Source organism: Manduca sexta, chromosome 12 (genome assembly GCF_014839805.1).
Source record: "Manduca sexta isolate Smith_Timp_Sample1 chromosome 12, JHU_Msex_v1.0, whole genome shotgun sequence".
NCBI classification, from domain to species: Eukaryota; Metazoa; Arthropoda; class Insecta; order Lepidoptera; family Sphingidae; genus Manduca; species Manduca sexta.
Genome location: NC_051126.1, coordinates 10196170 through 10223519, shown reverse-complemented (window position 1 = coordinate 10223519; position 27350 = coordinate 10196170). Strand labels below are relative to the sequence as shown.

Here is a 27350-nt window from a genome sequence, read left to right as displayed (position 1 = left end):
TCAAAAAAGAAACAGAAAAGTAAAACTGCGATTATTGGTGAAAATATTTGCTACTCAGTGATGATTATGGCCCTATTTTAGTGGATATCTATGGTTTCATATATTAACGCAATGTCAATATGTCCCTATATAAGTACTACAGTGTACACTATATAAGTACTACGGTTGCTGTGATTATCGGCCTGAAGTTAGGAGTGGCGATAGAGCCATTGTTACCGAGGACTACTGGGTGGCGTCGGTTTAGAGACCGGGTGTTGTTAACTTGTGACTAATTTATTGGATGTGTTAATATTATGAGCAGTTTTACAAAACGAAATAAAACTATAAATGAAAAACAAATAAGGTCGAAGAATTATTTATTATATCATCATTATACACAGTTGTCACTTATCTCGCGTACACAAGCGACAAAAGCCTTCCATAGCTCAATTGACTTTGGCATGAAATTACATTGTATTTGTGCTGCCGCGCGGCGGCGCCGGCGCAGCTATGGACTCGTACAATTCAACGCTACAAGCACTAAACACGGGATCGCTTCTAACACAATAACCCAAAAATAATACGAGTAGACCAATTTTGAATTATCACTACTGAAATAGGTAACACTGGTTAATAATACTAATACAATTTAGACTACAACGGCATTTCTTCGTGAAGAAACATTTTGTGACTAACGCCATAATAATAATATGGGCTCACCACATAAATAAAATAATTATAAATAAATAAAAAATCTTTTTTTTTTATTTTGTTTTTGCACAGAAACCGATAGTATAGACAGTTAGGCGAGTGAAACTATTCAATATACCTTATATTGGGTGCTTGCAGTTGTAAAGCCAAAACACTAAGTGACTAAGATTGTTGAATAGTGAAAATTTTACTGAAATAGTATCTAATTATCACAACACATTAAAGATATCCCGCTGTATAAAATGAAATGAAATATTATAATTATAATTACATACAAAAATGAATGAAAGTATTTACGCACACATAACACACGTACAAAATAAAACATTGCTATCCACAACAGTCGCACGTTCGTTCACAAAATGATAACATTATCGCATTGAATTACAAAACAAACATACGGATGAGAACGTATCATAATCTAGGCGCGTATCTAAAATCATTAGCATAGTAACAACACTCCGTGTAGCAAAATTGAACAACAGCAAAAAAGCATCTCCTCGTAAAAAGTATGCAATTTTCAAATAAGTACCCATAACGCTGTTGATTTATAAGTAGACATAACATGTTACAAATAAATAATATTAATCTAATATTTAAAAGATCTAATAATAATCATATCATTCGCATAAGATCGACATTTATTATTTAGAATTTGATTTGTAAATATTAAAGAGAACCTGTTTATTTCATATTGACTAGCAATATGAACAACCAATTCGACTTTCATGCATTCGACACTAATGATAAAATACTTAATGATGAGAGAGAACTCGGAATATGTAATTTTTATTCGTGAGAAACAAACAAAAAAAATAATAACAATAATAGACCTAACAGCTCAGGTCGAACATCTAAAATATTCCTATAATCGAAAAGTACATCACAATAAATACTATAGCTACGACATTTTTATTTATTTTATTAAACCGTAAAAGGGACATCGCGGGGACCGACACCGGCCAGTGCTTCGGTGTCGGTTCTACTACTCGAATATGTAAAGTGAATGGAAACCGGGGGCGATACAGACGATAGGATGGGTCGACAGACGCACTAGTGGTGTGGAGGTGGCGGCGGCGCTTAGCGCAGCGGCTATAACGTGGAGGGCGGCACGTGGATGTCGTTGCGGCGCAGCGCGGCGCGGAAGGCGTCGAGCGACGAGCGCAGCGTGAGGCAGAAGCCGCGCGAGGCCGGCACCAGCGGGTAGTCGGGCGGCGCGGGCAGCGCGGCGCCGGGCGCGGGCTCGCCGCGGGACAGCGCCACGAGCCCCTCGAGGCGGCGGCATAGCGCGGCCGCGTGCGCGCGCAGGTGCTGCACGATCTCGCGCCGGAACGGCTCGGGCGGGTTCAGCACCATCTTAGTCATGGACTGCACCAGCTTCAGCAGCACCATCTCGTTGTACATGCGCGAGTTCTCGTTGCCTTGTTGAGTGCCTGACACACCGACGCAATCGCACGTATGATAAACATTTACTTTTTACTAAATTCATAAAGGATGTCAGTATATGCTACGTACCTTTTTGTTTTTCATATCCGGCCTCATTGAAATATGGCTCAGAATTGAGAATGAGGCCCTGCAGTGAGACGATCACCTGCAGTAGAGAGCTGTCTTTGCCCCACACTTCCACGCCGCGGCCGGACCATGTGCCGAGAAGGGAAACGCAAACCTAGAGATGACATCATACAGTTACCGCATAGCATAAAAAACAGTTTCGAACAAATTAAAATAATTCAATTATAAAAACTAATTCGTGTTACCTTTCCGTCTTCGTAGAGGTTGGGATTGAGGCGGTCGCTGCAGTATGAGTGGTAGTGGCAGAGAGGCGGGGCGCGCGGGTACTCGCCGCCGAGCTGCACGTCGAACACGAACAGCCCGTCCTCGTACGGGGTCTTGGTCGGGCCGGCAATCATCACCGACAGCAGATCGATGCGGTTCTCGTATCCGCGGACCCACACCTGGTGATATACATGGTGTTTTGTAAATATATTTAGTTTTTTTTTTCTTGCCTTGTAGGCAAACGAGCAAGCGGTCGGCCTGATGGTTAGCAACACACGCCCTTAGTCTTTGCAATGCCAGAAGCACAGTGGAGCCGTCGCCTACCGGGAAATGCGTATCGATTATAGATATATGTCCATAATCAATCGATTCCGAGGAACTACTGAAATGATATTTGCAGTTTTTTTTTCATATAGCACGTAAATTCCAAAGAGATGATTATCGCCCATCAGTTGACACATATAAAATGACTCACGCCAGGCGGCAGGTCGCTCTTGAGCAGTTTGATCTCACGCTTGACGGCGGAGTAGAAGGAGCGCGGGTCGGACGGCTGCAGCATGGACATGCGGAAGCGGTGAGCGGCCGGCGCGAACTCCAGCAGGCTGAAGCCCTCGCCGGCGATCTCATCGGGCCCCGTGTCCGCCACCTCGGCCTCCATGCCTTCCACGCTGGCCAGTGGAGCCTCTGTTACAGCTTGGCCTATGTACAACAAATATGTAGTTTAAATGTACGATATATAGTTTGTGTTAGTATAAGAAATGAAAAAATCATAAAAATACTTCCAAAAAATGATCACCTTATTTGCAATCAGTGACATTATGGCGAAAAAAAAAAATCATAGAACAAGGATCAACGCAAGAGCATGATTTAATACTCGTACGCCCTCTTTCTCGCAGTTCATTTTTTGTTATTTTAGCAAACTATAATGTCCCCTACTATAACAAAAAGACATCTCTCATACAACAGTAACTTATCAATATAAATGTCAAACTGAACTCACCGTTGTCACCATCGGTTTTAGCAACGATGGTGGTTGTTGTGGCGTCCTTGACGTCAGCATCCTCGGGCATCGGCTTCGGCTCCTCCTTCTCATCCTCATCACCCATGTTCACCACAAGAGCACCGTACTGACTGTATTCATCAACAATGCATTAATATCGTGCAGTTTCGAGCATTGACCGTCATGAAGAGTCTACTATCATTGGAAAGTTTGTAACAGAAAAGAATTATTTGTAAAATGTACATACAATGTCGCATAGGTACTATATTACATGAGCTATACCAAATACAAGTGACGGTCAATGCAATCAGATGACATGGGTTATTCACACAAGGAAGCAATTCGGTTAGACTGTTGGAAAGTAAGATAATACAAAGATTATACCATGCACTCATCTGTTACAGAAGGAATCAACATGAATGATGATGCAAAACTTACATTAAACAAAAATGTCACACATAGTTACGCGTACACATAAAATCGAGTCATTCGCCATAAATACAATCAGACGTTAGAATAGGATGTATCGGAAATCAGAGAAATTAAGTTACCACTTTTACAGAGTCATCTAAAAAATTAACAACAAAAAATATATACAAATATAATTTAAAACAAAATTTAAAATAAAATAGCATACTGTAAATAAAATGGTACGTGACTACCAAATCTAAAAACTTTGCTGGCGACTAAATTTAAATAAAGTAAATGAAGACATTATAAGGGTAATTTATTTCTATTATTCGCATGTGGAATACAGTCAGCAGCGAAAGTAATTTTAATTTAACAAAAGTTGTAATAAAAATAATAAAAAATAATGTAACGAGTAATAATTGCCTGAGTTGACACTATACATATTAGTGGTATTTTCCTGTTCACCAGTAATAAGAGAATAATTTGATGTGGTTCATCGGAGTACTTACGTCGACACAATATGGCTGCATGATTGTCGTCGCTTACACTAAAAAAACCTCAGTATCTAACGTGGTTAGACATTTTAAATTACCTTACTAATCTTTTTAAATTTTATACGATTATTTATGTTTTTTTTAAATACGTTCAGAAGAACAACTCATAGCAACTATCGATGCTGACTGTACCGAAAGGATAGCTAGTATCAGATAGGAGAAATGATTTATTACTTTAATTTGTACTAAATAAGTTGATCTAGACCAATAACGTCATTCATAATAGATTACTGAGTGATTTTCTACGATATAACTTTTGAAGTAGATTGTTGGGTGAATATTTTTTTAGTAAGAAATGTTGCCATAAATATCGTGTGCTATATGAACATGAAAAAAAAAAGATTTATCAAAACTGTAGGTTCATCAAAAATATTATGTTGCAGCATTAATAATCATCTAAGGATAATCGCAGTTGTAATAAAATGTGCTAAAACAGTATGCCATTTAAAGATGACTCAATACAAAACAAAAACATAAGCACTGATGTGATGGTGTTGTATGTAAAAATAGTATTTGTTTGTTTAATATAAGTATTGCAAACGATATATCAACAGTGTTCAACATAATACCCGCTAACTTATGACATAGTCACATTAAGAACATATAAAGCATTCTCTTTGACACAACTTTATCGAGAGTTGCCAGCAAATATTACATAAATCGAATTTTGTAAATTTTCTCCCACATTGTTTGTCGAAATGGCCAGATTGGTTTTTGTTTTGTTCTTGCTGGCAATAATCGAAGGTGATTTGGTTTTACTGTATATGTGAAACCCCACTAACAGTGCACGATACCAATAGGGATGATGCAAAACAAAAAATAAATTAAATTAAAACGAATATACAAATTGTACAAAACAAAGGAAATAACATAACCATTTGAAATACTGTAGTAAGCATTATATTGGGTAATAATATATTTTTCGATACAAGGTTTTTACAAAGAATAAAAATGGACTTTATTATAGATTAAAATGCGTTCGATAGTGACACAACGCGGTAACGTTTGCTATTATTGAAAGTACAATTTTCGAACAAGCCAAACGAACGCACAAAATGTTAGTTGCATCACTGTAATACTTGTAATTTCCAAGTAAATTACAGCAACTTGTCACATAGAACTCTGAATTATAATTCATTATATCCAGCTCGAAAGACCAATGTATATTCATGTATTATTTCTAAGCATAACGGTACAGCATTTCAAATTAAGGAAGGAGGATACGGGGGCAGAAAATAAACATGGAGGCTCACACTGAAAAGTGGTAGAGTAAGTTCTCCTCAGACGCGTCTTTCTGTTTCATTAAGTTGTTAAGGAATTCGGCCAACTCTTGCGGCCGCCTCCTGCGGAACAAATTAGCTTTTATTTTTTGTACTTATTTATTTATTAGTATCTCCATGGTTCATGTAACGTTAAATGCCAGCATTATCGAGGCCAAGCAACAATATGAACGGTAGTAGAACAACTTTGTCTTCATTGATCAATAGTTAAAATGACAAAGCACTTGTGTGTAAGATAATGTAACAAATCAATGCCAAGTCTTAATAGTAAAAGACCCATGATTCTTAAATTTCACATTTATTATACATACTGATAAGTTTTAACTTCGAACTACATTCAATCCAATATTATCTAAACATAAAAACCTTGACTTAAGTTGCCCTTCTATCACATTACCATCGCTTATGTAGCCAAAGACAAACGTGTGAGTGTGTGTGTATGTATGTGTGTGTACAAGCGTGTAAGCGTGCGTACGTACCGGCTGACCTCGGCGTGCGCCTTCACGAGCTGTGTGTGTATGAGCGAGCACAGCTTGTAGCACACGTTGCGTGTGGCGCCGTCCACGTCGTTCGTGTCTGTGGACACTACAGAACCGCACCGAGTTAAATCATCTATTATTGTATATCATTTTTTTTACATATATTCATCGTTAACTTCAGAGTAATGGCCAAGTCCTACTCTGGAATATTTTTTGTAACGTCAAAACGAATTTTTCATGGGGGTTGGTATACTCCGTTAAAAGGTGTTCCTTATACTATGTGTATTGTGTAACTTGGCTGTATCGTTAAGTTGACTTATATTTAACCCCCGCGGATAAAACGGGGTGTTATAAGGTAAAGGTGTATCTGTATGTCAATTTGTGCCATCGTAGCTCCCAAACGAATGCACGGAATCGATGCGGTTTTTTTGTAATAAAGATATACTTACGGTTATCAATAGGCATATCCTGCATGCTAGGTACATCCGAGCCAGAAGCTTGAGCTGGTTCTGCCGCGTCAGCAAAGAGTTTCTTCGAGTTGTCGCCTTCAATCTTAAAAGAAATAATTTTGAAATAGGGATTCGACCCCCTTTGAAGCTTAGAATATATTCATTATGTTTATAGGCCGCGAGATTACTTTATCTTCCTATTTTACCTGTGTCAACTTGATAGGGACAAACATTCTGTATGTCTAATGGTCAGATTCTTTATCGACAGGAAGTCAAAGTTTCTGTTACTTTTGCCTAAATGTAGACTTTATTGCGGCAACTGTTAAGGTTTCCAATTTATCGATGAAAATTCTGGTTATAAGGGGTATACCTCCATGGGCTCTACGGTAAGGTTGGAGTGTATGAGTGCGCGGCCGGGCGGCGCGGGGGGGTCCTCGTGGTCCTCGGGCTCGTGCGCGAACAGGCGCGCGAGCTGTTCGTGCACGCGGCGCTCGCCCGCGCGCGGCGTGCTCGCCCCGCGCTCGCGCACACGCTCCAGGAGACCCTGCGCACGCACACGACTTGTGTTACGTTCTATACGGTCTACCAGTGGGAAACGGTGAAAATATTCAAAAGGTAACCCGAGAAAGGTTAATAACGTATCGCGGCCAATTTAACAGAAAACAAAGACTAAGACAAACGTTAATAAACTTAAAAAGGAAGCTGGTAGGAATCGGGTTGTATGGTCGCTACGCCACTGCGGTCTACTAATAATAATTTACAATAATAAAACAGTTGTAGAGACATTTATTACTCATAGTACATACAATTTTTAAATAAAATACAGGAAAGTTTTACAGGCCGGATAGAAGATTTTAGTAACACCAAAATTAGTTTACAGATATGCTTGAGTTACATAAGTCTTTCAGGCAAGTATAAATAATTGTACTTACCAAAAAGTGATCCTCATGGAAGAACGATGTACCCATCAGACGGTCCAGGAAACGGCAATCTTTGTATAAGTTGAGCAATTTTCGCATAATCTGCGATGACAAAACAACACAAACATTTTATACAACATATATGAGTGTACCCAAAAATATTTTTAGGGGACTACCCACCGATACACTCAGTAAATGAAGAGCAAGGTAATTATAATAGGGGACCGGCCTATGCTTGATTTTGTACATTATTCTATATGTAATGGTTAATAATACGAAAAAGAAGCACTCCTGCGAAAACTGCATAACAATTGGTTAAAAAATGAGCGAGTAATTCATATTTAAAATATTGTAATGTGCAGAAGTGGGCGCGATGTGGGGATATCGCTTCATCTCTTTTTCTCGCACGCGTCGTAATTCCCGAGGACGTCACATGTGGATATTTCGTCTCTTTTCTGTTTCTTGTTAATTACCCCTTCCACCGAAATTCAAAGACTTATAACTTGTTGATTTTTTACCGGATTTTAATAATTCCTTCTGTGTTATAATTTATATTATGGAAATATTTGATAATAATAAAGAACAAAAATGAGTCCGGTACCCTATTATGGTGTGTAATACTGACCTCCTGGCTCTGCAGTGCAGGGTGTCGTGCGAACATCTCCTCGAGGCGACGCATGGCGACGCGTCCGCGCTCGATGTGCGCCGCCACGCGCGGCTCCAGCAGGCGCGGCACGGGAATGGGGCCGCCAGCCGCCGCCACGTCCACATCCACGTCCTCCACCGTCACGTTGACCTTGATCGTTTTTTCAGAACCCACGTCGATGGCTTCGCCACCGGCCGCCTGTTGCGCTTCGGTGTTGACGTACACTAAGCCCAAACATTGGCGTTAATCGAGCGATCGAAAATATAAAACACTAGCTTTAGCTCACAACCTCGCCTATGTCAACCGCAAACATATTAAACTAAGGTGTGTAAGCATCACTTAATGTTTCTAACCCTTCCCAAAGTTCAAAGTTTTTTAAATTCTTTGATTTTTGCAGTGGTATGACGTATGATAGTATTTACTATTTTGTAGTAGTTTGGGGCCGCGCATAATATGGCGTAAGAGATAATGTGTTACGAAACTAAAATATATTAAGAATTATCAACCAAATTTTGTACGTAATTGATGGCAGGGTCTCCTCCTTGGTAGCGACTATAGGATGCGATAGGTCTTGGGCTGAGTTCACATTTCAGGCAAAGCTTTATCTAAGTTGTTCTAATATGTTTTGTGGATTTCCAGATGTAAACACATGTGGAGACGCACATGGGGAGATACGAGTGGTAGTATGTGTAGTATGGGCGGTGGGACTCACGCGTGGTGTGCGCGGGCAGCGAGGCGAGTACGCAGTCGGGCGAGCGCGTGTCGGGCTCGTGCGCCGAGCTCTGCGTCTCCCACGAGTCCTCCGACCCCGACCCGTCCGAGCCCCACAGCTCACCCTCCTCGGAGTCGTACTCGCCCACCTGGACATATATTTACATACACTTTCAACATGATAGTAATTAGACCGTTTTTATTCTGGGATTGCATTTGTACATGTCATGCAGCAACAAAAAAAAATATAGATCAGCGCAATATACAAATTATTTCATTTATACAGTTATTTGAAACTATATCTTACGAGGATATAAGGAGCTGAACATATCTTTATGTACCTTGTACAGATCCTGGGGCCAGCACATGCTTGTGTGTCCATCCACCCACCACACCTTGACGCGACCAGTTGGGTAATTATCGATGACCTGTCACACACAATCACATTTTATGCATTATTGATGTACTGATCATAAAGTTAGAATAACAAAGCTTCATAATTATATTGGAACCTAATCTAAAGGTGTCACAATTTGCAACGCAGCAATATAAGTCAGAACCCTGTAATAAATCAGCACATGATAATTAATATAAGGATGTTCACCTGCCCAGCTGTGCACTTCTCATCCTCGCCAGTGAAATTGGCAACCCGAATGACGACGGTGCCAGGCCGGTACTGGAAGTCCGGGTGGTCTTTCAGATCGTAAACGCTCACTTCGCTCTCGTGTAGCATCTGTGGCCTGTGTAAAAAAAGGAACATTTAAATTTATGCAATATTTTGCTTTAAATTTACGGCTCGAAGGACCAAAACAATATTTTAAGAATGCATTAAAAATACACAGATGATTGATATTGGATTTAAGTCTACTCACACTGGGTCATCGGTGCTGGTGTAGGTCCTGTACCAGTGCACAATAGCAGTGCGTCCGTGATGGTCAACGCGTTGCACCACACCATATTCCCTGTGCTTCAGCTGTAACAACAAATTACGCTGTCAATGTGAACAATACGATGATAATATACACACAACATCACGACGGGCACAACAATCACTTACCATCTCATAGGCAAGTTGTTCTTCTGGCGGCTACGTCGAAAAAAAGAGAGGTTTCGTTTAAGGGATTGCGCGCACCACGGTTTATCGCGAGATTAGCTTGATTATATACATTCTGGATAGACAGTCGTGTGTGTAAGATAATATAAATTATGTTTGCTATGTATCACTTGGCAAGACTAGTTGGCCATCGAACCGATCGGTGATCTAGTAAGCTCAATATTATTATTTAACCTAAGGTAGAATAAGCAGTGTTAAATGTTAGAGGCTATCTAGAATGTATAATAAAATCAAATTGCCACGCGATTGAATTATGGTAGTGCGCGCTCTCCCTTAGTTTCGAATTTAGTGAATTAATAAAAAAACAATTATAGTTACTGGTTAATTTCTAACTTTGATTAATTTCTAATTTGCTGAATAACAATTTTGGACAACAGTATATTATCAAATTCTACAATTTTACCAATCTACATCTTATGGAAAATGGCTGATAAAATTGTTATGAAAAATATTTTGTCTAAACCTTCGTCAAATTTAATGAACTAAATCTGGAAATCTTCCTTGATTTTCATTGATACTAGACCACTTAAACTATAATACAAAAAAGGTTGTAAGTATATTAATTGTTAGATCACAAAAAATATACAGCAAAATATAATTTATTTTACTTTGAATGAAGTTAACAGTTACAGTTAATGATGAGAAATCGTTTCAAAGATAGTTTTATTAGTTATTAAATACCTGTTGATTCTCCTCGACATTGGCCGCGCCGCTGACGACGAAGTCCCCTGGGAAACACTCCTGCCCGTCCAGATGGTGAATGGGATACAGCTGTGTGGATGGTATGCCCATTTCTATCGTACCGTCCTACGAACGAGGTGTTAATATAATATATACGTGAGGTGTACAAGAGCTGGGTTGTGTGTGTAGGGGGGTGTGTGGGGGGTGTAGGTGTACCTGCCAGACGACGTTGGCGCGGCTGGCGGTGTGCAGCGTCTCGACGACGACGCGGTCGCTGCGGCGCGGCGGCGGCGCGGGCGGCGCGCGGCGCGGCGTGCGCTTGAGCCGCTTGCCGCGCAGCAGGCGCACGGCCAGCTGCGGCGAGCGCTTGCCGCGCGCCGACGCCGCCGACGAGCACCGCGACGACCACGTGGCGCCGCTGCACACACTTACACTACTCAATAACCACCGCTCTACTCGTTACAAAACCATCGTAACGCACTATTGTCGGTTAATTAAACCTAACATGTTCACAGTACTCACACAAGTACAATTTTTACACTCTATGTAAAAAAATGTTTCGTATTACAATTGAAAGGTCAGAAGTACTATGAATACATAGATGTCAACAAATATCGCGCTATATTTTTTTACTTTGTTTATGCGTGAGCGTTGCGTCGCCATTGGCAGTCGCCAAGTAGATTAATTCTCAGTAGGGGTCGCAAACCGGTATCCCGGATTTCGAAAATACCGGAATACCGGACCAAATTAAGAACTTCAAAATACCGGTATTGATTTTAGAAAAACCGGGATTTTCGGTATTTTATAAAAATAAAATTCAGTACAAAATGTGTGTATAATTATTAATTTCTCGAGTTTTAAATCGCAAAAATTTAAGCTGCTTGCAATTTCATTCATTCGTATAGGCGTATATTCTATAAAGAGCGACCAAAATACATTGCTTATGGCTATATTGCTACTTTTGTTTTGTTCTAAGCATAGCGGTGTTAACTGTTAATTGTTATTTAGATTAGAACTTATTAGAAATATTTTTTGTTCTTTAAAGTCTATCCTCATTATTCATAGACGTTATTTATCTAAGGACGGAGCATTGCTGTGATAACAAGTCTGTTTCTCAGTGCTGACGGTATGGCAGCCTTCGTAGTGCGTAGACGTAGGGCCGTTGTGATTGGCTAATATTGAGATACAACTTGAATCTAGTTGGCTGTCAGATTAACAAAGCTGAACAAACAGCAAGCTGTCAGATAAACAAAGCTGAGAAACATAACAGAGGGAATTGATGTAAAATACAACATGTTTAAAAGCCTTGAGCTGCCTGCAATAATGGCCTGGTATTTCATGGCAATTTCGCGGCGTTTACCGAAAGGCCGAAATTGTCCTTATTTACTCTATCTACAGCTGCGGACACACGATCGACTTGTTCCCGAGAATAAATTTGCAAGACATCAGCATACAGATGGTACGCACATTGAAGATGTTGTGTTAAGAGGTTTATGAAGATAGAGAACAATAATGGGGAGAGTATGTCGCCTTGAGGGACGCCACAGTCTATATCACGCCAGCTAGACGAAAAATCGTCTAGGCGCACCAACTGTTGGCGTCCCTGAAGATATGAAGAGAACCAATTCAGTGCCGTAGGCGCAATTATAAGGTGGGAGAGGTTTGCAAGAAGAATGTCGTCACTGACTATTGAAAGCGTTGGAGAAATCAACCAAAGCCAAAACAGTGACTTTGGAATCCTCCATGCCCGCCCTTATATCGCCAGTCACTTTGAGGAGTGCAGTAATAGTGCTATGGCCAGGCCTGAAGCCAGACTGGAGTGGGCACAGTAGGTTGTTTCGGTGCACATGCTCAGACAATTGCTTGTGTGCACAGGCCTCGAGCACTTTCGAGAGAAAAGGAAGAATGCATATGGGACGGAAATGCTTAGCAAGTGATGGGTTAGGGATTTTAGGAAGAGGGATAGCAATAGCTCTCCGCCACAAAGACGGAAAGATACCAGTGCTGAGCGAGGCGTTAATGATATGGGACATGATTAGTAGAAGTTGCTCCAGGATAGGGATTATCATGCGACGACTGATGTTGTCACAGCCAGTGGCATTGGATTTAATGGACAGGATAACTTTTCTAATTTGACCCAACGGCACAGAAGAAATGTGAAAAGTATTAATGTTAGGCCTGGATAGACCCGCTAAGAAATCCATGGTACGACGCCTAGTTTGGTGATCAATCATGGTAACAGATGTGAAATGTTGATTAATGTCATCCAAACCAATAGGCTCACCGTGGAAATCTATGTTTTTAACTTTGCCAATATCCAGAGTTCCGAGGAATCTCCAGATACTGGCTGGCGAGGAGGAAGAAATATTACAGAGAATGTGTCGGCGTTTAGCATTACGTACCAGTACGCATAAGGCACCAATTCTCCTCCGAACGATCCTTTCTGTACTGGCGAAAAGCCCGTCGTCTCATCGCCAATCTAACCCCATGTGTAATCCATGGTGCAGGAGGACGTTTTAATTTAATTTTCTTTAAAGGGGCATGGGTATCAAAGAGTGCAGTGACATTGCGGTTAAAAATTGCGACTTTATCGTCAATGGAGGTGGCTACCAATAGGTGATCCCAGTTAAAGTTAGCAGCGTCTCCTTTCAGCTTATCTGCATCAATGCGACCAATACTACGCAAGTGCAATATCCTAGAAGGGAACTTGGGAGGTTTTAGGGCGAAAGACATGTAGATGAGATCATGGTGAGAGAAGCCAGAAGCGGGAAATTGACCGTGGGAGAAAACAAGGGAAGGAGCAGAGGTGAGGATAATGTCAAGCCAAGTGTCGTGACCATCCATATTATGGTGGGTAGCTTGCAGTGGTAGGACATGCAGTTTAGCAGAGTCAAGGATAGTAAGGAGTTTACGAGATCGGGAAGAGTGGCTGGTAAGGAGATTAGTATTTAAATCACCCATGATGACGTGATGAGCATATTCTGATCCTATAGATTCCAGAACTGTTTCCAGACTGGAGAAGTAATCAAGAGATGGGGGACAGTAAATAACACCTAGTAAGGTTTTCACTCCCTTGACCCAAACCTCAAGAAATAGAAATTCCGCCACAAGCGGAATAAGAAGCAGAGGAAGATACTACAGTTTTATATTTCAGGTCGCTACGTAAATATATAGCGACTCCGCCCCCCTCTCCTGTCAAATCGATCATTTCTAATCAGAATGAAACCAGGGAGGGGGGTAAAGGTTCGAAGGAAGGTGAAGTTTGAGCCAGCTCTCAGAAATCAGAACGGTATGGACGTTGGCTTACAAAAATCTCTTTTCATTCATCCTTTAACTAACCACTAAGCTATCACTAAAATTTGACATTTAATTACTAACTTAAATGTATATTTCCTATTTTTCTAATATTTCTTCAAATACCGGAAATACCGAAAATACCGGAATTTATTTTAGGTCAATACCGAAAATACCGGTTTTGAAATATGGTCCGGTATTGCGACCCCTAATTCTCAGTAACTAGAAACTGGCAGTTTGTGAACGTGTTCAGCGCGCCAGCTTTAGATAATCGACCTATATTACAAATCGTTTATCCAACATGATAGATTATAATATATTTTTTTTTCCATACCTACAAAAACGCGAGATTTTGCTGAATATATTGATTAATTAAAATTTTACTAAATGGTTCCATTGAAACACGCCTACGCCATTTCCCAACATTATGCGCTGGCACAGAACACTCGATGCACGAATCCTACTCACAAATAAAAATATAACTACACATACCTATCAGTATCGCTGCCATCACTGCTGGTGTTCTCCCAGTTGTCTGAGTCATCGTCGTTGGCGACAACAATCTCGGACTTGCTGTCGCCGTTCAACTTGAAGCTCTCCTCGCGGGTCGGCTCCGGGCTGCGGAAGTGGGATTTACTTAGCCCACTACACCGTCACAATGGATTATTATAAAATATACTAAACATTCTCAAACACATGCGGATAGTTAATGATATCGAGTTATGGAATGCGTCGATGATTATAAGAATTATGTCTTATAAAAGACCTACTAAACTATTTTTTTTTCCTAAAAATAACACAAAATAAAGGCACCGGTAATATTTGTTCCGTTGCTTTTGTTTTGCTCAATATTTAGACGAGCTAAGTCATGATCTCTAGTTTTATCTAAGCTTAGCGGTTGTTGATGGACCTAAGGTAACATGCTCTAAAAATGCTTGTGTAATATATATGCTTGTCTAATTCCTAAATTAATTTTAAAACGCATGAATCTTTCTACAGGTAATCAATTATTTAGCTAAACTGTTTGGATACGAGAAACTATATGAAACTACTTATATAAGAACTATAAAATTGGTGGAACTAAGAAAAAAATACTACAAATTATAGTAACAAGGTTTGGTTTAAAATACTAAACATTTAATTAAATTTATTATGTTTCACTGGGATTTAATTTGTCAAGATGCCAAAAGGGACGAAATGTGCGTCAAAGTCAAAGAGTCTGACACATTTTGTGACAATAAAACTGATATTGGGGAAACATGAGAAACGAAGGCATTAAAAATGGAAACAAGTATTTTTGAGATTTTGTAATATAATGGTATGGTTAGCATAAAGAGGGCAAACTGAAATTGAGTAACGAATACACTTGTAGTTACTGGGAACTATGTTCACACTAAAATATTCTAAGGACTAAATTAGTGGTTATTTAATAAGGGTTAAAATATTTTGCTGACCTTACGAAAACTTCAACATTGTTGCTTACGTCTCATCAACTGACAATGTTAGGAATAAATCTCTTATGCACATCTTGCTTTATGATATTCATAAAGCAAGATGTGCATAAGTTAGTTGATTTGAGTTTTCTGCTTTGCCATTTCTAGTGGATAATTAGTTAAAGATTTTAAGTTTTACATGGCATAAGAAGAATACCCTTGTTGCCCCTCTCTGACAACCCATTGGTTGGAAAGAGCTTGAGATACTTTTTTCTTTTTTTATTTTAACGAAATGTATTCAATGACTTTGTTTAACACAATGCTACAAAAACTGATAAGTGCTTCCAGACTTGTCAAACTTCCTCACTCATGCATATGTCACTGTCGTTCGTGGCTTAAAGAGTCGCAGTGACGTATGTGCGGCCCGTTTGTTCGAGCTCAAGCTGAAATAGACTCTATAATAAAAACATTATGTACCTTATTCCCGAGTCGTTCTTCTCCTCGGTGGCGGTGTCCTCCTGGCTGCTGGCCATGGGCAGTGACACGTCCCCGATGGGCTCGATCTTGATGCTGGGGCAGTTGGGGTCCGTCTTCAACACTTCGTCCAGACACTCCAACTTCTCCTCACCGGTGTCAACTTCCATTTCATGCTAGATATATAGGATTTTATTAGTGGGATAGCTGGTATCAAAACTGTTGAATTGATTGATAATTTCGAGTGTTTAATATAACTTTGCTAGATATTTATTTTGTAATAGAGGCTCATTGACAGATGTTTATATGATTATTAACAGATTGGTGATTCTCTAGTCTCAGCTATAGTGTCTTCAAATACCATTGTGTGCCTTGTAATTCCTATGCCGATATTAAAAGATTTAAGTATAAATTGGTCAGTTGATATTTTATAAGATCGTTTTGCTGATATCATTTCTTTTGCTACTTTATCGCTTTTTGACGACCGAAACGTCCTTTATAAAAAATACGCCCGAATTGAGAATCTCCTTTGTTTGAAGTCGGTTAAAAGTAATAGGCCGCTGGTAGAATGTACGTACGTCAGTGTTCTTGAGCTTGCGGTGCGACGAGGCGCGCTTCTTGGGTCGGGACGGCACGTGTTCACTCGAGTTGGTCTCGGACTTGGACGATTTCTTTGTGGGGCGGCTCTGCTTACGGAGGTTCCTGTGATATTTACCTGTTCCAACACGATAAAAAAAACTTTAAAACGTGTAATAAAAAGTGAGTTCTAAAAATATTAGAATTATAAAGTCCGTTTCTGTGGGAATGAAATTAAATTTATTATTATTTAAAGTTAATGTTAAATACAGAATCTAAGGCTCTAAAGAATTTACGAGTTCAACCAAATGAATAACCTCACTGACCTAACAATTCACTGGAAATTAAAGAAATCTATTTGTAAAATTATTTCTATGTACTCAAACACTCACTCTGTTGTTTCCTCCACTGTTTCTTGCTGATGAACGTGTCCTCGGGCCCGATGGTGAGGAAGTTCCGGTCGCCGACCTGCAGCGTGCACGGCTCGAACACGTTCAACAGTTTCAGCTTTTTCAGATCATCGCCTGGTGCAAAAAATACAAATGAATCAGCAAAAAGTTTTTATAATAAGTTGAAGTTCAATTGTATAGTGTAGCTATTTTTGAATCGAAGTATTTAACGTATGACTGCCTCGGTGGCGTAATTTTATTACGATACGACTACAGTGGCGAGGTCTCGGGTTCGATCCCGGGTCTAGCAGTGATATTGGGATTTTCGACTCATTATCAGCACGGAGGCTGGAATTTGACCTCGCCTCTTAGGCTCGTCTCTTATCACATTATGGGACGGAATACACACGGCGGAAAGTGGGTGCAACTGTTGCGCCTCTGCCTACCCCTTCAGGCATGAAAGGCGTGAATAATATATGAAAAATTGTTATACAATTTAGAGTAAACTTAAAAATCAGTAATTTTTCATCAATCATTTTAAAGTATATTAACCCTCAAACAATAGTGTGTTAGTTTGAAGAGCATTGTAATAATAGGGTACCGGACTCATTTTTGTTCTTTACAACTTTCAAATATTTATTCCTTCTGTATATATTATAACACAGAAGGAATTATTAAAATCCGGTAAAAAATTAACAAGTTATAAGTCTTTGAAAATTCAAACACCGAAATCGGTGGCATGGGTAACTAACAAGAAACAGAATAAAGGCGCAATACCAACATTTGACGTCATCGGAAATCACTACACGTACGAAAGAAAGAGACAGAGCGATATTCCCACAACGCACCCACTTCTGCACATCGCAATATTAGAAAAAATAATTACTGGCTCATTTCTTTAACCAATTTTTATGCAGATTTCGCAGGGGGTTTCTTTCTCGTATTATTAACCATTACAAATAGAATAACGTACAATATTAAACATAGGATGATCCTCTACTGTAATAACAAGATGTATAAGTGTAATGTTTTGGGGAAACATGCGCAGGTTTTTATATTTAAGTCCTTGTTTCATTACTATTGCTTACAGGGCAGCCATGGTCAAAATAGGGCAAGTGAAATGTTCTTATCACTAAAGTATACGTTAATTATATCCTCAATTCTGTATTCAAGAATAAACGAATTATTTCTTAGTATTATCATTTATTTGAAGTACAGTTAATGTTGCATCAAACCGTAGGACAGTTGGCACTGGAATTCGCGAAGCGCGACCGCACACTTAGACCAAGACATGAAACAATGGAGCCAAACGAATCTATTGTGGAACGATCGTCAGATGCAATGGCCAAGGTCGATTTATTGGTTTCAAATAAAACATATCAATTGCTGTGATTACTTACCTATAAAATGCGAACACACTTCAATGTCTCAACGCGTCTATTTCCTTTAATTCGTATGTGAATATAAATGGTATTTAGTATAATGATATTTTAAAAAGTCAAGACATCTAAAGTTATTCACGATAACACACACACACATACACACTCACGCCAATTATCCCCTAAGGGGTAGGCGCAGCTGGTGCACTCTACTTTTCGCCGTGCGTATTCCTTTCCGTCTCATGATGTATAAGTGGACGAGCCTATCGCCATATCTATGAGTAGAAAATCCCAACATCACTGCCCGATCCGGGAAACGAACTAGAGACCTCAGCACTGTAGTGACGTAATACAACTTCACCACCGGGGCAGTCTTACCAGTTATTTGTTCCTGATAAATTTAGAAAAAAATACAGACACACTGCTTTTCTGCGTTTGTGTGGGAGATGCTCTTCGAAACCTCCATTAAGATATTGAATGCATATTTGATCCTAGTCATGTATGAAAAACCTATTAATGAGTTGTATCTGACCGGATAGCGGCCACTGTACACATGGTAAAACCCGGCGTGAGCCACATGAGTGTGTCGCGTTCCGTGATCAGCCTGTGTATATCCGGTTCCGCCAGGCCGGCATAAATGTGTCGACTGTCGAGGGACCATCTCTCTTCAGTCGCCATTCTATTGGACCCCACTCCAATTACCATCAGGCGCAGTGGAGCTACTTTGCCGTGCACATTTAAAAAAGAAATCACATGTATAAATTCGCACCTTCGACGAGGAACTTGGGTTGATGCGGCGCGCCCGACTCCGGGTGAGTGCACAGCGCCCGGCACTGCCAGTGGACGCTCACGCTCTCCGTCATCACCGCTTCTACGGTGAACTGTTGACAAACGAGACAAAAGTGACGTCATTTGTTCCAAATCTACGCAGCGGTTACTGCGATTACTTCCAAGTTTTAACAAACATCCAAGATCTTCATTATGTTTCGGTTTTTAAAAGCGAAGTTTAACAAGAAAACTTTCAGAAGTCGAATTCCGCAAGCAATTTTTACCGTATAAAGGATCATGGTAAATTATTGACTTTCAAATTTTAGGGCTAGCAGGAATTGCGGCACAGTCATATCACACGACAGTGCATAGAATTATTGATATATTGTCTTTATAATGTAAAGGTATTAGGAAGTTATTGCGCAATACATTGCTGCAAGAACTTGCTAGTGTAAACTTAGCATAATATTGGTGAGATAATCACATAATGCAGAACGTGTCGATTCGGTTAAATCGTAATATGACAGTAGGTAGATACATCACTTGTTTAATTATATTAGGATAAATAGTGGATAAGCTCTATCAAATTACAGCATAATTATATTGTACCAAGCTTATCAAAAACTATAAAATTAGAACTTAAATCGAGAAAAAACATGTCTGAAATTCATTTCAACACATATTAATTCAATGCGTATCGAATCTCTCTTTGTTGTTTAACTACGTTCAAAACTATCACAGCGCTTTCCCAGTTTCATAAAATCGATGCCGAGAGCAGGGCGGGGCACCTGCACATTTATTGGTTATAGGGACTATCTGCATATCGGTTGTAACGACGTCATTGTATCGGATTTGCTGAAATCCCATTTAACAAATTATATATCGACGGCGTACTTTGAAAAATTCGTGTCTTAGTAATGTAAATTTTAGAGGAATATTAAAGGATTAGTTATGAAAAAAAAAAAAAGGTAGCCTATTACTAAAAAAAGGCATTTAACAAATTATTTATCGACGGCGTAATATTAAAAGTTCGTGTCTTTGTAATGTAAATTTTAGAGGAATAATAAAGGATTAGTTATGAAAAAAAAATAAGGTAGCCTATTACTAAAAAAAGGCATTTAACAAATTATTTATCGACGGCGTAATATTAAAAGTTCGTGTCTTTGTAATGTAAATTTTAGAGGAATAATAAAGGATTAGTTATGAAAAAAAAAACAAGGTAGCCTATTACTAAAAAAAGGCATTTAACAAATTATTTATCGACGGCGTAATATTAAAATTTCATGTCTTTGTAATGTAAATTTTAGAGGAATAATAAAGGATTAGTTATGAAAAAAAAAATAAGGTAGCCTATTACTAAAAAAAGGCATTTAACAAATTATTTATCGACGGCGTAATATTAAAATTTCGTGTCTTTGTAATGTAAATTTTAGAGGAATAATAAAGGATTAGTTATGAAAAAAAAAAATAAGGTAGCCTATTACTAAAAAACGGAGTTACGTTTAGGTTTACGTTTTAGAATTGATATATCAATCTTTAACATATTATGTCGACGATTCTAAAAAAAGTTTTAATTTTATAAGCCTTGAGCGAATCAGTGTATTGCAAAATGCAACGTGAGTTACGTCGACTTGTTGCGTTTCAAAATCGATAATGCCGTCTGGGCGCACAGCCGCACTGATGCCGGTGTACACAAATAAATAATGTTAACTGTCGATCTGCGATTTCGGATGAGCTCTTTATTTGTGCTCGCTATATGGTAATTTGTCTTCATTCTGATTGAACTCCGAAGCCGCCATATTGATTTTGATACGAGTTTTGTTTATATGTAAAACACTTTTTAGAAGATAAATTTAAGTACTTAATATGAAATAAATTTAAGTTTATCGAAAAAACTTAGTATTTATGCAAATGAAGCCTACATAATGGGTATTCATGAATACTAATATTATAACAAAGAACCAGCAGTCACTCATATAGTTTTTTTTTGGCTCTTATTTACATTACTAGCCTTTGATTTATTTAATAGTAATACTTTAACAGTTTGTAAATCCGTAGGCGTTCAAGTTATCAAGAGCTGCTATTTACTATACCATAATGTGTAAAACATCTAAACACTATATCAACATAGCGCATATAGCATAACGCACGCTTTTACATAAATTAAAACTATATTGATAATATTTACGTCATAGTGTAGCTTCTTATCTCACTTATATGCAAATTACGGTAAACCACACTTAAAGAAGTACCTACATCTTTGAGAAAAGCATTTACGACTATATAAGTTTAGAATAAGGTTTCAGTTTCTGTAGAGTAAGCAGAAAAATGTGCACCCACCCAAGAGATAGCGAATCATTCCTCATGTAGTATACAATCCAGGGCACCTTACATAAATATTTATTGAATTTGCTGATCGGACTATAGTATAAGTACTGCGCTAGGTTTCAGTAATTTAATACGAACTTTCGCTCACAGTTCGACGGCTTAAAGACACGCTATATATTATCAAATATAAACACACGCTATATATTATCAAATATATATCAATTTTTATGCCAAATTTCATCCATATCCGTTCAGCCGTTCCCGCGTGATTTAATTACAAATATCCAAACTTCCGCACTGACCCGCCCAGACAATTCTTTTGTGCACGGTCTCCACACCGAATGCACGCCCATACACGGGGGACATTTGTCGCGGCCCTAGGCACACAGTTAAGTATGTATACCTCATGGTTACCAATTCGCATTGAGGCCTATAAGGACTCGCGGACAGTTCCTAGCCTTGGCCCCACCTCCCATCCTAAGAGGTTTCCTTATCGTTCCCCCACACTTCATTTCCAGCTGTCCCCTCCCAACTTTCCTCTAGGACCCTGCATTCGCTAAGCCGGGGATTCCAGTATCCTATTTGCAGGTAACCTCTGGTTACGGGGTCCGATAACAAAAAAAAAACTTCCGCACTGGTATTAGAACAGAAGTAAGACATAGTATAATACAGATTCTAATTATACTACCACACGACACTAACGAAGCCAAACCGTTGAACGAAAGCTTTATAAAACTGCAGTTACTTATAGGACAGAAAGTCCCTAGTAATTTCCCAAAGTAACTTCACAAGATTGGTATGTTATTATTTATTAACCTCTCGAGGTTGCGACAAATAAATTGATACATTGAGTCTCATACAATGATCTGTGATCTTCATAAAATATCGCTTGTAACTAAGAAGTCACAAGCTATATTCTTCACTTTCAACTTGGAGCTGGCGTGTCAAGGGTGCTCTATTTAGGAATGCAATCTAAATAACTTTGCACACCCGCCGCAGAATCTTCATTAATTCGCTGTGAATGTCGCGGAAAATTCTCGAACGTGTTGTCAACAATGCATGCTTGTATGTAGGTAAGTAAAGGCTGTTGTACAATGTACATTAATACTATTACGTCTTAACATCAGCCCAAACAGAATAGAAAAAGTTGCAGCTCGTAACCGCTCGTACTCCTACTCCTCATTGTCCTATATGACCCTTAATAAAAGCACACAAGGCTGAGTCTTAAATATATTTAGTTCAATTCAATATCTTCACCGCCTCTTCGTCCGCCGGCGCTCTGACCCATGTAAATCCTATCCCATTTATAAAAGTTGTAGTATCAATGTAAATAAGACCATATACCTTAGTTCATCAAACAACCGCCAATCGCCAAGCCGTCCTAAAAAAAAAAAATATCCAAAACACATACCTTGTGATCGTGCATCTTATGTTTCCTGGCCGCCTTCATCTCCTTGGTGACGCTCAGCCAGGTCGCGTTATCGAGGGAGCCGAGGGGCCCGTACACTACCTGTCCTGGGTAGAATTCGGACGAGGAGTACGGCGTGGAGCGGCGGCGGCGCATCGAGTAGTCTTCCAGCGGGCACGTGTCTAGGTCCGGGTATTCTAGCCTGGACCCGTCAGCTGATACGAGGCGGAGTTTGCTGTGAACCGCCTGCAACAAAACACTTCTATTGATATGCTAGCTTTTATTGCTATATTTATTAAACTCATGTTTAGGATCGCGTATGTATATTCTCAAAATGTAATGTAAAGAGTTCATTGTATATCATTACATAATATTACTTATTGTTATACTCAAATAAACAAATGTGTATAGAGATCGGCGAGTTGTAAATTTTCTAAAGAATCACTAAGCAGGTTTCTTACGACACAAAAGGGTCGGTGGAAAGTTAGAGCGAAGCAAGTGGTTTATAAATAGCATCAAACGGTCTCCGAGAATCGATAAAGGTTCTATTTTGAAACGTTATTATTAAGATGTTAAGGAACATTGGAACTTTGAAATTACCTTCGATGTGCCTACCCAAGAGTCCAGGCACACGGCCAAGTCTGGGGTGAATTCTTCTAAGGGTTGCAGCCTCTCGCTCGCTACGCTTGGGATGACATGTTTGGTGCCCACGATCTGGAGGGCCGCTGTCATGACGATGTCGCGGCAGTAGCCGCGCTGGGTGTCCTTGCCGGCTATTAGACGACGCACGACGTCGCCTGGCATGAGGGACCGATCGGCCAAACCAACCTGCCGCACCAACAAATAAAAACGCTACATATTTTATCCAACATACATACATAACATACATACATAACATCACGCATTTATCCCCGAAGGGGTATGCAGAGGCGCAACTAGGGCACCCACTTTTCGCCAAGTATGTTCCGTCCCATGATGTGATAGGGGGCGAGCCTATCGCCATATCGGGCACAAATTCCAGACTCCGGGCTGATACTGAGCAGAAAAACCCAAATATCACTTTGCCCGACCCGGGATTCGAACCCAGGACCTCAGAGCGCTATTGTACCGGACATGCAATACAACTACGCCACCGAGGCAGTCAGTTTATCCAACATTAGAGGTATATTTAGCTTAAAGTAGCACTAACACAACTTTTCAGTTTTAATATTTGCTATTGATGTAACAAAGAGTTGCCTGATACAGGGGAATCTTTAGAAATTTTACTTGGTGCCTATTCTGTATTATATTAATCTAATCTATCTAATACAATCGATAAAAAATACGAGACATGAGATGCCACCTTTGATTGTATTTTTTACTATATGATGTTTCTGAACAGTGTGATCACTGAAGAAGTATTCATGTGAATATTTTTTTTTAACTAATATGAAACACTATACTACGATATATAACATTTACACATATACAAAAAGAACAATTACAATTCCTGCACTTAATACTTAAATCAAATAGTACAATTTGGAATAACAGCCCATTACATACAAAATATGTTGCTTTACTGCGAGTCTTGTCCTATTGTCTTCATTAAATCACAGAATAAAACAGCAAAGCAAATAATATTTTAATGGATTTGTTTTGTCTTTTATTTAATTCCAACATATCAAAATTAGAATATTGTTAAATAAGATATATTTGTAATATGTGCTAAGCCAATGAAATAAGCCTATGAATATGAATTATTTATTATTATTGTATCATAGAATGTACATTGTACAGGTTACAGAACTATTTATAGGATGGAAAACATGTCTTCTATGGCTTCTAAACAACTTAACTGTGTAAATATAGTAATTGAGATTCAAATTGAATTCTTGATATGATAATAGATAACTAATATCCATTAATCCAAGTTAAGTTACTGATTGTCATTAGTTATAATCACATAAGACATTATAGACACAAGGTGTTAATATATAACAATTAAACTGGTTTAATAAATACTTCAGTTTATCTAGTCCGTAAACCATATTGCAAATAAATTTTGGTACAGCAATCATTTGTGCAAGTTTATTCATGACAATGTAAAGAATAAACACATTGTTAGATCCCTATAAAGAAACATTTCTGAACACTACATCACGGTATACATTATAAAAGCTAATGATATGTAAATGAATAAGAAACCATTTAGGGACACAAAGTTCTTTGTTAACTGCTATTACTTCCGTAGTTTGATACCTAAAAATTGGTTAAAATTTAAAACCTTGTAACACAATTTTGAAGTCAAACAATTGCAACCACAATTGGTATAATTATGGCAACTAATTAGAAATTCACCATTCTCAAAATACGCCTAAGTACTAACTACCTTTAAAAAAAAATACTGAAAATGTATAAAGGAGTTTCACGCTTGAATATTTATTTCTGATGTATGCTGGCCGCTGTCACGGTTGGCTCAGCTCATGCAGTTCTATCCTACCCTAGTCTAAAGATTTCTGTGACATGACTTTTTAATATGCTGGTGATACAAATTCACTTAATTGGAAAAATGGAGCCAATGAATAATATTGGCACTGTGAATCCCATATTTTTGTAAATTTATTCTCATAATATACATTTGTAGAGTTCCTTACCTGAAAAGGAACCCTTATAGGATAACTTTCGTGTCTGGTCTTTCTATCTGTCTTTTAAGACCATTTTGAAATTTACATCAACATCAAGATTGTTGTTAAGTCGAGATCATTGGTTCTATGATCTCTCAACTATGAAATAATCCAACATGCAAGTCACCCCAATCAAGAGATCGCTTATATTGCATATTTTGCGATTTTACAGAAGGATCAAAACCTATAGGGTACTTCCTATTGACCTAGACTCATGATTTTCAGTGAGAAGCAATACCTTACAGCCTGTGTAAACGAAACATTCCTAAAACTGTATATATAAACTTATATACCTTAACTACAAGTTTGTATGGAACCGTAGGTGTGCAAGTCCAACTCATACTTGTCCAGTTTTTATTGTTAGGCTATATGATAGAGAATACCTTAGTCTTTGCAAAAGTATAAACAATTGACAAAGAGAATTTTGAAAACCCAACATACTTTTACACATTATAATTTATATTTATATAATTGAATCAAGGAAAAATAAATATTTTAACTTATTTTCTGAAAATTCATTATGTTCTATCCTCGAATATAGTTTTGTTGTCAGTGAAGATAAAAACTAAACCAGTTAATGCAATATTTGATCTCAAAATCCAGTTACAAGATACTACATTGTAGCCTAAAAATCTGCTAAGTCCTTCTATACTAATTAATTTAATGATAAAAATGCTTAATGACCATAACATCAAAGTGATTAGATTTTAATTCATATTATTATGACGCTCAGTATTCTTGCATTTCAAAATATTTCTAATTCCATTTGAATCAATAGTTATTTATAACTATGATTATTTATAATAGAATAGTATTTTGCATTTTAAATTTTATCAAAATCTGCCAGTTGTTTTATAAATATCATGAAACTCAGATACTAATTCTTAAGCTTTCTTGTTAATATATTGTTTACATAGGGCCATTACAACTAGATGTAAGACAGTGTTGAAATTAAGACTATTACTAACTACCCTTTAAATGCACAATGGCTTAACACTTATGAGCTAAATGCGGTAAAAGCCCATAACCAATAACTACCCTCCATTGATAATGTTAAAATGTAGACAGATGTTTCAATTTATTGATTCACCAAAAACATCACTTTCATTATTACCAAAGTTAATGCAATACTTTTTTTATTAGGGTATTCCTATGATATGGTAATATATCTCAAGCAAATGGTTATTGTCTTATCAGATTTGTTTATTAACAATATTTTTTTCAAAAATAATATATTTGGCCATATTACAATATTTTTAAAGTTTGTCCTAATTGTAACTTAAGAATTATTTGTGTTGAACTAATTTGGGTATAATATTTTTCATAACTATTTGTATTTCACTGTTTTTAAACTGAGATATTTAAAAAGCAAGGTGAAATATTAGATCTACCCTCATAATGTTAACGAAAAATTTCCAGAAACAATTCGTTCAGGATGCTGGTCGACTGTTGCTTGTTCGAAATATGCTTTGCGTGTTTCAGCTGCGAACGCAAAAAAGAGAATCGGGCGACGTATCTAACAAAAGTACCGTTGGGTAAATGTACCCTTACTTACCGACTTCTCCGATATTACACGCTCAGTGCCCGAAGGGTGCCACACAACACGAATTTCTCCTTTTTGTACGGGTGTTTCAATGTCGCTCTCCTGATCACTGGAGTTGGCTTCGTAGTTTTCGAGCACCAGGCCGAAGACCACTTGCCCGCGATTGTTGATCTTGTATACCTCATCCTCGTAGAAATACTGAAAGTCAGTGGGAGAACCTGGATTCTGCCCCGCCATATTTGACGGGAATTAACTTAAGACACAAATAATTTTGTTTTTACGTGATTATGTTCTTTCTGACAGCTGATTGCAATGTGTGGCGCATGCGTCAATAAATTATGCAACGGGAACGCCATCTTGTGGCGCCTTTGCAAATAAAAA

At 38.4% G+C, this 27350-nt stretch overlaps 1 protein-coding gene across 8 annotated transcripts; it reads right to left on the bottom strand.

Annotated features, from left to right (window-relative positions):
* Positions 1-339: 339 nt before the first annotated feature.
* Positions 340-27318, bottom strand: LOC115443674 ((E3-independent) E2 ubiquitin-conjugating enzyme). 8 transcript variants are annotated; one of them, XM_037437797.1, is made up of 26 exons: positions 26982-27318; positions 23361-23588; positions 22764-23006; positions 19026-19137; positions 16881-17012; positions 16491-16627; positions 15916-16088; positions 14498-14623; positions 10928-11144; positions 10712-10837; positions 9974-10003; positions 9789-9889; positions 9521-9656; positions 9258-9344; positions 8918-9071; positions 8185-8429; positions 7572-7661; positions 7010-7183; positions 6640-6742; positions 6191-6296; positions 5685-5774; positions 3467-3597; positions 2942-3165; positions 2448-2645; positions 2206-2356; positions 340-2123 (listed from the first exon to the last, which is right to left on the bottom strand). In XM_037437797.1, exons 1-26 carry the CDS (start codon positions 27204-27206, stop codon positions 1783-1785), a joined length of 4080 nt encoding a protein of 1359 aa, XP_037293694.1. In that variant the 5' UTR covers positions 27207-27318; the 3' UTR covers positions 340-1782. The 8 variants fall into 8 exon arrangements, with proteins under 8 accessions (XP_037293694.1, XP_037293696.1, XP_037293690.1 ...); XM_037437799.1 differs by having other exon boundaries at positions 10928-11138; XM_037437793.1 differs by having other exon boundaries at positions 14498-14650; positions 26982-27317.
* Between the last annotated feature and the right edge of the window lie 32 nt (positions 27319-27350).

Bases quoted from the DNA above. Each gene is read 5' to 3' on its own strand.
- LOC115443674 (XM_037437793.1), bottom strand. From the start codon at position 27,206: ATGGCGGGGCAGAATCCAGGTTCTCCCACTGACTTTCAGTATTTCTAC. The intron at 10,838-10,927 runs GTACACCTACAC...CCTCGTTCGTAG, and splicing joins GCGCCAACGTCGTCTGGCAG to GACGGTACGATAGAAATGGG. The intron at 10,004-10,711 runs GTATTTAATAAC...TTTTCGACGTAG, and splicing joins ATGTCGAGGAGAATCAACAG to CCGCCAGAAGAACAACTTGC.